This window comes from Cannabis sativa, chromosome 1 (assembly GCF_029168945.1).
Source record: "Cannabis sativa cultivar Pink pepper isolate KNU-18-1 chromosome 1, ASM2916894v1, whole genome shotgun sequence".
NCBI classification, from domain to species: Eukaryota; Viridiplantae; Streptophyta; class Magnoliopsida; order Rosales; family Cannabaceae; genus Cannabis; species Cannabis sativa.
The window spans coordinates 31277328-31289246 of record NC_083601.1 but is presented as its reverse complement, the minus strand read 5'-3'; the positions used below and the strand labels follow the sequence as shown (position 1 = coordinate 31289246).

At 31.7% G+C, this 11919-nt stretch overlaps 1 protein-coding gene and 1 long non-coding RNA gene across 3 annotated transcripts in view; one reads left to right on the top strand and one right to left on the bottom strand.

Annotated features, from left to right (window-relative positions):
- Window positions 1-1880: 1880 nt before the first annotated feature.
- Window positions 1881-11919, top strand: part of LOC115706066 (uncharacterized) — a 96714-nt gene continuing 86675 nt past the window's right edge. Inside the window, exons 1-3 of one of the 2 annotated variants that reach the window (XM_061108165.1) lie at window positions 1881-1988; window positions 2389-2450; window positions 2530-2643. In XM_061108165.1, the coding sequence (XP_060964148.1) occupies window positions 2420-2450; window positions 2530-2643 (145 nt within the window). In that variant the 5' untranslated portion in view covers window positions 1881-1988; window positions 2389-2419. Of the gene's footprint in view, window positions 1989-2388; window positions 2454-2529; window positions 2644-11919 lie in introns of both variants that reach the window. The other variant, XM_061108159.1, reaches the window with a different exon arrangement.
- On the bottom strand, window positions 3332-5912 carry LOC133033458 (uncharacterized). Its single transcript, XR_009685604.1, has 8 exons — window positions 5598-5912; window positions 5196-5288; window positions 4982-5065; window positions 4795-4884; window positions 4636-4663; window positions 3992-4480; window positions 3809-3870; window positions 3332-3550 (listed from the first exon to the last, which is right to left on the bottom strand). It is a non-coding gene; the product is annotated as an uncharacterized LOC133033458 (long non-coding RNA).

Sequence of the window (11919 nt, the reverse complement as noted above, 5' to 3'; positions counted from 1 at the left end):
TTAATGTCAATAATCAATAGAAACAACATCAAATTTTAAGTTCTCAAAATCTATGAAAATAAATAAAAAAAAAAAGATTTCATAAATACAAACTCAAACAGTAGAATCCCAGTAAAAAACTAAAACTCAAACATTAAAAACACACACAATAAAATTTGAACTTAGAACTTAGCAAACACATCAGAATAAAAATTAAACCATAAATGAATCAAATCCAAACTGAAATCTATCTTTTTCTTATTCTTTGGCTTGGTCTCCGTTTAATACCATTAAGTTGGGTACCAATAAAATATAAAAACGGTTAAGTTTAGAAATTTGAGAATTTATTTTACTATTTTTCAAATTTCAGTATTTATTAGTAATAAATTTAATATTTTAGGTATTTATATCACAAATTTATTAAAAATAAATTAAAATTTCAATATAACTTACTAAGTAATTATTATTAATTAAAATACATAATTTATTTTTTATGTATAATTTAAAATATTTTATACATCCGCGAAGCGTGGGATGTTTACAAATTTTTAATTCAATGTAAATATAATACGCTTCCTTAATAATTGACCAAATCAAAGATTTATTATTTTCTCATTTAATTTCACATTTATTAGATATAAAAAAAAATTATTTTTAGTTTTTGAAGTGTGAAAATGTGCAAGTAAATACATCTTGCCCGTTGTGCTTTGCTGCTCCAGAAACTGCACTACAAGTCTTGCTCCATTGCAACTTTGCGCAAGCCTGCTGAAAACAAACAAGTGTGTCGGTTGTGGCTCCTGCTGCCATGACTTTCATGAGCTGGTTTGAGGAAATGATGGTCCCAGTGACGAATCCAAAATTTCTACTTTGTAGGAGCTTATTTATCATTAAAAAATATTTATATTTATATTATAATCACTCTTACTAGGTTTATTTAATTTTGTGGGGGCTTTTTTATTATTTCGGTTTATAATTATCAAATTAAAAAAATTACATTTAATTTTTTAAAAGGTAATATTTTTGTTAGTGGGGGCTATAGCCCCCCACATTGATAGTAGTAGGTTCGTCCCTGGATGGTCCAATGGAGTGATGCTGAATGTGTGGAAGTTGCCATGATTCTTTGGTCTGTAGGGAAGTTGAGGAACGATGTTGTTTGGAGCTCAATTTCTCCCTCGACAGATGAGGTTATTCACGTTGCAAAAGTAAATTATATGGACTGGTGTAATGCTCAACAGTTCAAAATTGAGCCTCATAGTGCGCACCAAATGGTTTGGCCAGAAAAATGGTCTCCTCCCTGCTTTCCCTTTATCAAAGTAAATGTCGACGGAGTGATTCAAAGGAGCGATTTGGAGTGGGGCTGGTGGCTCGTCCTGCTGATGGCTTGGTTATCCAAGCAACAACGTTGATCAAAATGGGTTCGTTACAGCCGCATGAGGTTGAGGCCATCAGGATAAAAGAAGCAGTAAGTTGGATAAAAGCTAATGAATGGAGTGCGGTCATTCTTGAATCAAACTGTCTAAGGGTTATAGCTGATATTCAAAGTAATAAAAATATGGCTTCTCTTTATGGCCATAATATTTCAGAATGTAAGGCGTTGTTTGTCGAAATTGGTAATATCTTTTTGAGTTTTGTGAAGCGATATGCTAATAGGATTGCGCATTGTTTGGCACAATTCTCTTTTGAGGGTGATCGTGTTTTAAATAGTCTCTCTTTACCTATTGTAATTTCATCTTTAGTTTTAGATGAGTTGAATTAATAAATTACCATTATTATTAAAAAAAAGTGTGAAAATGTGAAATCACAAGTTCAAAAAAGAAAAAAAAAACTAACATAATTCATAAATAATTCGGATATAGAAAAGAATATTAATATTTTTTATTAATTTTTTTTTTTGCTTAATTAATATTTCTAACTATTTAAGCGAAGAACGGCCACTTCTTCTCTCTCTCTCTCACAATACAATTGAATTTCCCTTCCCAAACCCTAGCTGGCTCCTCCAAATTGCAGTGGTACATATCTATCTATATCAATTTCATTTGTTTTGTTTTCTATTAATTAGTACTGTTTATTAAGCACGCCTTTCTTATTAGCTTTGCATAATATATTATTATTAGTATTGCTTAGCGTTGATTTGATTTGATTTAGGGATGACTGAGATTCTCTCACATTATTCACATTTCACATGTGTTTACAATTGTCTGATAATATTATTATTAGAACATATATATATCATCCAATTGACCATCAAAACAATATACTGTCAAAATAAGTACTGATCATTATAATTTGGCTTGGGTTTGGTTGGTTAATTTTTCCATGTGTAATTTTAGATTATTAGTACTAATTAATTATAACAACAAAATGTCAATATCGATCATATGACCATTAGTTCACTGCTCATCTCTGCAGTATAACAATAGAATTATTATTACATAATCAAATGGACAATCAAGACGCTGCTGCTGCTGCTGCTGGTACACATATATTGTGTTTATTACAAAATTATTTGTATGTAATATGTATTATGTTAATTAATTGTTTAATTTGCAGAACCGGTCAAAGCCAAAGCCCTTAGAAAATACCCATTTGGTGCTGCTTCAGAATTGGGGGTAATAAAGAAACCCCTCCCATATCCTTTACTCATCGGCCTCCCTCCTGTTAATGGTAAATGTATTAATTACTAAATGTTTTAACTTTTAGATTTTACAGAGATTATATATTTGTTAGAATGCCAAAGTGTATTGTTAAAGAAATAGAAATTTGTGTGTATATAAAGTGTACGAGGTTCCATCTCAAAATTAAGTGATAATAAAAAGACGTATATAGTGTTTGGTTTCCACATATTATCAATGTGAATTCTCTAACATATATTAACTTTGTTTTATATATATATTATTAATTTTAGTTTAAAGTCATGCACGTTGATCATCTGACCTCAGTATTTTCATAGATATTTTTATTGACGAAAGCATTGAGTTGGACGAAAACTATGAGGAGAAAAATGATAAGGTATTGTTACATTACATCTATAATTAAAATCTATTAATTAATAAAGGATTTATTTTCACACATATATATATACTAGTTAGAAGTTACGTGCCGAGGCACGTAAATATTAGTTTTATTTAAAGTTTAATTCTTTATTTTTATTTAGAGTTCTATAACTAAAGGTATGATTATAAAAATGATTTGTTGTATCAAACTGATATTTGTACTATTATATTTGATTAGTAAAATATAATTGTGTATATATAAATCATAATAAAATAATATTTATTATTTACTTATAAAAAATTTAAAGGAACAAGATATAGGTTTTACAAAATATAAAATAAATATTATGTAACAAAAATTAAAAAAAATGTGCAAGGCACGTATACTTAATTTCATTTTAAATTATTTATAAAAGAAATGACAAGTTAAAAATAAATAATATATCCTCATCCAAGGACATAATAGCCATGTTTCTAAACCAACATTTTTAAGCAATAAAAGTGTACACTACCGTTCCAAACGAGCATGTTTAGTTTAGTGTAATGCCTTTATATTGTAATGGAAATCTCAACAAAACCTGCAAGAAACAGAACCCTTGAAATGAGACATTATTACTGTTTCTAACCCCAACATGAAATTTGAGTCGAATGAGAAATATCTTGGGGCAACAAGATATAAAATTCAGTTGAAAATCTTGACCCATCATTTCACTATAATAAAGAAGTCACTTGGGAGAAGCTCTAAGAGATGGTATTCCATTTCTAAAGTGGTTTATGTTATCTTCATAGGTTTGCTTCTAAGATATATAAAGATTAAAAGATTTTTTTCTTTTTACCTCGGGAGCCCGGAAGCCTTTGGTTCCAACACAATGACCTTCTTTCTTGAATTTCCGATTCCCTAAAGTTGAAAAGTTAAAAAAATGATTCAAGTAAGCTTTCTTATTGGGGGAATCCATATTGTCAAAAATTACAGTAGAAGACATACCTTTTTTTTTTTGAAAAACCAGTAGAAGACATACCTCTGTTCATCAATTGAGAACTCCCAGCACCAGGTCCTGTTGAAACCAGGGGCATTGGAGTAAGATAAACAAGTGTTTTATCCACATTTTGAGGAGAAGCAGTGATTCTTTTTCTCATGGGAGATAATACAGCTGATGACTCATGATTTAGATTTTGCCTTGCTTCCTGAGCCAGGTTGATGAGCTCCTTCCTACCTTAGCATGGCAAAGGTTCCCTCAATCTGTCAGCTAAAGTAATGCCAGAGCCATCTGCACCTTGACTTTTGCTAACATTCCAGCCACCCAAATCATTATTACGAGTTTTAGAAATCAAAGCCTTTCTTCTAATGTTCTTCATATCTAAAGTTGACTTGTAATCATTTGTTGTCTTGAGGCGAGCTGTTTCTGAAGATTTAGTATTTGGCAACTTCCTATCTTTGGTTTGAGTAGAACTTGTGCTAGGAAGTTTGACTTGATCAGTGCGAGCACTACATCCTACCCTTGATTTGCCTGTGAAACACATAATTCATCGTCTTTTTTGGTTAGTGGATCACATTTTCATGCAATAACATGACCGAGAAAATGAAGAGATAGATTAAGAACAAGTATCAAGATTACACTAATGCTAATTTCATTTAGATCTCGGAGTGGAGATGAAGACTCACCAGTGTTTCCATATTTATGATGTAAGTCCTGCCAAAGATAGAAAAAATGAGTTTAATGAGATAACATATCATTGCGTGTATTATGCAGGCTTTATAAAGAATCAGTAGGCTTAAATTAGATAATAGACATGGCGGAATAGCAGGGCAAGTGCAGCTTACCATTGCCAGGTTGAAATCAATCAGGTAACCTTTACTGGCCTTACGAGAGAAGAGGAAGTTTCCAGGTTTGACATCCCTGTGGATTACACCCTGCCAACCCAGAAAAATAGAGCGAACTTTTTGTTTTGTAAGAATACTCTGATCCTCATGGATTATAAACAGCTACAGACTGAAAACCACTTTTTACCTATTTATGAAGACTTGATAGTGCTCTGAACATACAATAGCCATATTACTGAAGCTGACAAATGCTTATTTCACTCTTCAACACCTGAAAGCAAATTGAATAGGCAATATGAGAGAGAGAGAGAGAGAGAGAGAGAGAGAGAGAGAGAGAGAGAGAGAGAGAGAGAGAGAGAGAGAGAGAGAGAGAGAAATCAACTTAGATGTAGAAGAATTACCTCAGGCCTATCATGTTCAACATGCTCTAAGACAAAGCAATCAGAATCTCCATTCTTGACTGAACCTTCATATTTAATGACAAAGCTTTTACCCTGTGTATTACACAGAATCATAGGCTAGTCAGTATTACACAAATCGCTCCAGCATCCTAAGCTCATTGTCAACATGATGCTTATGAGCATTAACATGAGGATCAGTAATAAAAATAAAACAAAAAGGAAAAGATGATATCAAGAAGTGTCTCAAAATGAAACCAATATAATTAACATTCAAGGCTCAATTTTCAGATTGGCGCTCAACTAAAACACAAATTCATAAGAAACCTAAATCAATTAATGTTATACATCAAAACTTTTCCAAAATAAAATAAGAAATTGGAATCCACATTAAGAAAATCGAACCTTTGCCCACATAGATAGTGACCTAAACTCGTTCAAAAATCATTGCAATTTCTTCTGAGTATCGGCTGAAGAATGAGTGAGCCGGTGAGGTGAGTGTCTGAGTGCCCGAGGCTCTCGTCGCTGGATCTCCTAAGGTTTTGCGCCCTCAGCTCAATGTCGTCCTTGCTGTGGCTCGGTTCCTTTCAAAATGCCCAGATTCCGCCGATCTCCGTCCTAAAGCAGTGGTCTTGGAGTTCTTTCGTTCTATTTTGGCTTCATTCAATCAATTTTTTTGGCCGCAAGCTTTTGGAACTGATGCGATAATACTTAACTACTTCCCAGTTTTTTAGGTTTTAGTTAAATTGTATAATATTTTTTTTTTATCTTTTTATTTTTATTTATAATTTTTTATTTATTTTATTAGAATAATTTATAAAATAATATCAAATCAATTATGAATATTCTGTTACAGAATGGTATATTCTGTTAAAATAAACAGATAAATCAAAAAGAATCGTTAAACCAAGAATTGCCGTTAGATAGGCACTTTTAATATATAAAGATACTAGAAGAAAGTTACGTGCAAGGCACGTATATTTAGTTTTATGTTAGGTGTTCTATAATTTAATTGAGAAAGATTCAATAAATAATCATATAATTTAAAATGATTTAAAAACTAATTTTAATTAGTGTGTGGGGTTATTTAAAAATCAATACTGAAAAGTCAAATTTAAAATTTGCAGAAAGAGAAGAGGAGAATGGAGATTAGCTTGAAATATATTTAAAAAATAATAATGCTACACACTTACTATGGACACTTAACTCGAGCCGGTAATAATAAAATTATAAAGAATAAGGGTAGCAGACATATAACTGGACATATGAAAGAAAGAATATAAAAAACAAGAAATATGATAGCTTCCAAAGAATATTATAACAAAGCAATGCTCTCCAAATTTATCTTAATATCATTCTTCTCTTGAAGCCTCTCATCAATCTCATAGCACTCCATGATAGATTCAACAAAATATATGTGTTTATGTATATTTGGATTCAACAAAATATATGTGTTTATGTATATTTGTTTTGAGCAAATCCGTAAACATATATTTTCAACAAATTAATCCGATAAACTCAAGATCCACATATATATATAACTAAGTATTCAAATACAATTGTAAAATCTAAACTTAAAACAAAATCAAATGGACAATTCATGCTCAACTAAAGCTATATATATACTGTTATGATTACATCAACCCAAATATTCTTACTTGCTATAACCGAATTATAAAAATTAAAAAGTATAATTTGAGATATATAGACTAAAATCATCCAAATAAACAAATAAATTAGTTACACATAGAATTATAAATGATACTTTTTTTAGGGTGTGTTTGAAGCTTATGTGAAATTTTTTGGATCTCTTCACTACTATTTTTTATCTCTATTTTTTTTTTGTATAAATATATATGTATATAGAAAATTTATATTAAAAAAATGAAAAATATACGTACATATATTTTATTGTTGTTAATTAAATTTAAAATAGTATAATAATAGAAAAAATTTAGAAATTAAATTTTTATTATGAATTTTTATTTATTTAAAATAATTAACTTTAATAAAAAAAAAGTTAGAAAAAATGAGAACGTACAAGAGTAGGTATATATATTTTGTTGGTTTTAATTAAATTCAAAATAGGATAATAAATTTATGGTTTAAATAATATAATATTGTATATATATAAATAATAGCAGTCCAAATATCAAATATCAGTTTAAATGAGATTTGTTTTATTTTTATTTTATTATTTTATTATATATAAATAATATTTTATTATTTTATTAAATATAAATAAAAAGTCACCCCATAAATTTCTCATAAACCAAGAATTCAGTTATATAGGCACACTTTATATAGAATAGATATATATTTAATGTTATGTGTCATCTTTTCTTGTTTAAATTCATGATATAGGGATTTTTTCCTGCGGAGTATGGAACTCCATTTGCACCTCGTCCATTTCTAGCAATGGCAATATTTGTAATGAAAGAGCATAGCAAGAGAATGGTACGTTCGTAATATATATTTCAATTTACAAGAGTCAATTGATAGTATTGGAAAAGTTTTTGTTGTAAATATGATGTATACACACATGTTTGGCTACTTTATGAATGATACATATGATGTAATTAATATTGTTTGATGATGTTCAGGACAATGAGGTTGAACTTAAATATGTGGTCCGAGTTAATCAAGGACGTGTTGTGAACTGGAATTTAAATTCATTCACACATTATTTAATATTGAGGGGCAATGATAGGGGTACTTACCTAGCTAAGGTTTGGTCAAAATTTATACCGAAGCGTGGGTTGGCTATCTGGTTTAAAATGTCCGGTCCTCTTCACATGAACTCAAAATTGGATTCATCAAGACGTTGTAAATATTGGCCCAAAGGTTTAAAAATATTACGTTGGGGTACACCGCCAGGTAGGAAGCCTCCTAACTTTGACTGGCCCAAATCATCTTCAACTAGGCCTAACATCAACACCAGCTCTTTTAAGTTCCCTAGGAAGACACAGCGCTTTGGATATTAGTTAGTTAAGACTTAATAGCATTGTTTGGGTATTAGAGTGCCACTGGTGCCTACTCTTTTTTAGAGGTGACGTTTTGTGATTGGTTAGGTTAGTGATCTTTAAAAATTATTATTTTAAATTGTACAAGACCCAATGTTTTATTTATTTATTTTAATGATTCAGCATTTAGATATATATGTCAACAACTTAAAAGTTTACAATTGTTCAGTGCCACAAAAGGCTTGAGAATAGACTTGTAACATTTACAACTTTTTCATCCACTCCCTATCTATTTAACTAGCTTTCTTACGCTAATTCCTCCAAGCCTTTCTTTAACATTTATCTTTGTATGGTGTAAAATTGATTCAACAGAATGACTTGATTGATTCCAATACGTATCATTTCTAGTATACCATATTCTATATATACACCTTCTTCCTCACTTTGCTAATCCTGCTTCACTGAATCCATTTGATGAGTTTCCCAATTGTTTGGGTTGAGGTCTTCCAATGCAGTCAACTTTTCACTTCTTCTAAACAAGCTGAACTTTTAGAGCACCGAAAAAATAGATGATCAATTGATCTTCTAATCCACATTCCAGTTAGCAAGAGTCACTTGATATGTTATATTTAAACAGTAGTTTCTTTGTTTGAAGCTTATAACATGACTAACCATAAGATAAATCTGTGCTTAGGAATATTGGTTCTTCCCCACACTTCTCTCTGCCAAGTTACTGTTACAGCCACTGGTTTAATCATGTTGTAGCCATGATTTATGCTATAATCAGTAGTGAGGAACCTTTGGTCCTCCACTACCCCTTTAAATTTTTCCTTGACCACAATTATTTGTTTCCAGTACCACCTGGGTGAATTTGGAGCTGTATATTCCCACCAGTTCTGACCTTTTATATATACATTATGAATCTATCTAATCCACAGATTGTTTTGCTTTGTGGAGATGGCCCGTATTTCCTAATTGCAGCTGTGTTCCATGTCATTATATCTCTAAATCCAAGACCCCCTTCCTTTTTTGAAGTGCAAACTTGGACCAAGCAACTTTCCTCGGACTTGTGTGTTCAGCTGTACCTTTCCAGAGAAAGGCCCGGCAAATGGAATTAACTTTTCTCAGCAAGCTTTTGGGTAGCAGCATAATCTGGATCCAATAGGAATGTAAAGACATGAGAACAAAGTTAATAATCGTTGCTCTCCCTGCAAAAGATATATTCCTTGAATTCCAAGTTCTGACTCTCATAACCATCTTTTCTATCAATATATCACAGTCTGCTTTTGAAATTCTCCTTGCAAAAATTGGAAGTCACAAGTATTTGAAAGGAAGGTCACATCTGTTATACCTCGACACATCTAAGACTTTCTACATTTCTTGAGTTTCCATACCACAGCAATAGCTAACGATTTGGTCTCATTTGGAAAAAGTATAGAGATTTGGGAGAAAAGCTTTAGGACCTGTAGCAAGTAATAAAAGGATCTAAAGTCTCAATGGCAAAAGAGTAATATATCATCCGCAAAACTCGGATGGTTTAGCTCCATAATACACGTGCATCTATCATGAAATCTGAAATTTGACTTTTGGCCCGCCTTTTTCATTATTCTGAATAGATATTCTATACCCAGAATAAGAATTAGTGGTGATAGGAGGTCCCCCTGTCTAAGACTTCTTCTTGCTTCGAAATACCCATACATTGAACCATTCAGCATTAATGAGGATTTAGGAGAAGTGACACATACCATAATAAGTTGGATAATTGGTTCTGGAAATTGCAACCCTTTAAGCATTTCTTCTATGAAATTCCACTCACTTGTATCATATGTTTTCCTTAGATCCAGCTTAATCATACAGTTTGCTCGAGTGTTCTTCCTTCTATAATGACTAACTTGTTGGATTAAAATCTCTATTGTGGGCTCATATGTATTTGTGTGTATTGCTATTTGAAGTTTGACCCAAATAAAGTGATCGTTTTAGTAATTGTGGGTCATTGGGTATTAAAGTGTCATGGGCTAAATGTGTAGATACTATAAGTAATAGTTCTAATATATTGAGGGGCTAAATTAGAAATACTCAAAATTAATAACCTAGCTATGAGGTTATAAATAGGCAGTGGTCTCCAAGAAACAAGAGTCAATTTTTATTCTCATCTTTCCCCGTCAAGAGAGAAAATTAGAAAACCCTAAGTCTTGTTTTCTTGGAAGATCATTATCCAAATCCATCACAAAGATTATCTCTACAAGATGAATTAAGATCATCACTATCTATGGATTAAAGTACGATTCCGCTATTTGAGTTCTTTTCTTTGAATCAACAAAGGTATTCTTTAGATCTATGATTATACACTTATAATTATATGTAATATGTTTATCTATGGAGTTGAATATTGTTGTTGCATATTTTATGAGTGATAAATAATTTTAACAAGTGGTATCAGAACCACCTTTGATTGATCCTTTGAGAATTTAAGGTTCGTGTTTCAAAAATTTGGGAATTTCTAAAAATCTAAAAAATTAGGTTTTGTTCTTCTATTTTTATGATTTAGGATTATAATTTTGTGATTCTTTAATAAGTAAAATTTAGATTTCAAGATGAGTAATATATGTATATACATATATATATATATATATTGTTGTATTTAAATGCCAGGGATGAAATTATTTTTCGTTTTTTTTTCTTTTTGAAATTGACAACATCAGTAGGTGTTGTATGTTTAATGCTTATACATACCGATAAATATATATACACATTGATGTGTTTTATGAGTTTTGGATTATCATTGTATCTTTTTAACTACATGATGTTGATACTATTATGGATGACCATTAGACAAAGTGACTAAAGTAGCAACAATATTATGATCAAAGGTAGTAAAATATCTAATATTATTGCTGGTGTGTAACACCACTATCAATAATCCAAAAAGTGGAGAAAAAATCAGAGTTACCGAACACATTAAAGGCGCTCGGAGGAACATCTCTAGAAATAGATGGTTGCTGGAGCTGCTGGCTCAGGAGTTGAATAAGTTGTTGGCTGAGCTGCAGCTGCGAGGTAGTGTCCTGTCCCGTAATAATAGAGGCTGAAGCTTGATTGGACTTGGTTGAATCGGGTTGTTTGCATTTGTCACCATATCCATGAGGGAAACCACGGAGAAAATAACATTTCTCAACCAAATGATTAGGTTTGAGGCAATGAGAACCAGTAGGGCTAGGGTTTCTTGCTCTGAGAAGGATTGGCGCTGTTGTTATGGGTTGAAGGAGGACGACTGGATGAAGCAGTAGCAGCCATAACATTTGGAGGAGCAAGAGAACGTTGACGCTCTTGCTAAAATACCATGAAAAAAACCCTAGACAGCGGTGGGAGAGGGTCAAACATCAAGATTTGATCACGAGCACCAGCATAGGATTCATTGGGACCCGAAGAAATTGCAAGATTTGATCACGAGCATATTGATCTTGAATTTGTTGCATCGCACCACAAGAACATGGCGTGAATGGTTGAAACTCATTAAGTTCGTCCCATAGTGACTGTAGCTGAGTAAAATAAGTGGTGACAGAATTGGCGCCTTGTTTGATGCGAGTTAGAGAAGTCTTAAGATAAAAAATCTAAGGACCATTACTTTGATTGAACCGATCGTGCAGATTATTCCACATAGCAAGGGTCGATTCTTTGAACATAATACTTGCTGCAATTTCACGTGAGACCGATTGCAAAATTCATGCCATAACCATACTATTACATTGAGCTCAAACAAATCTATA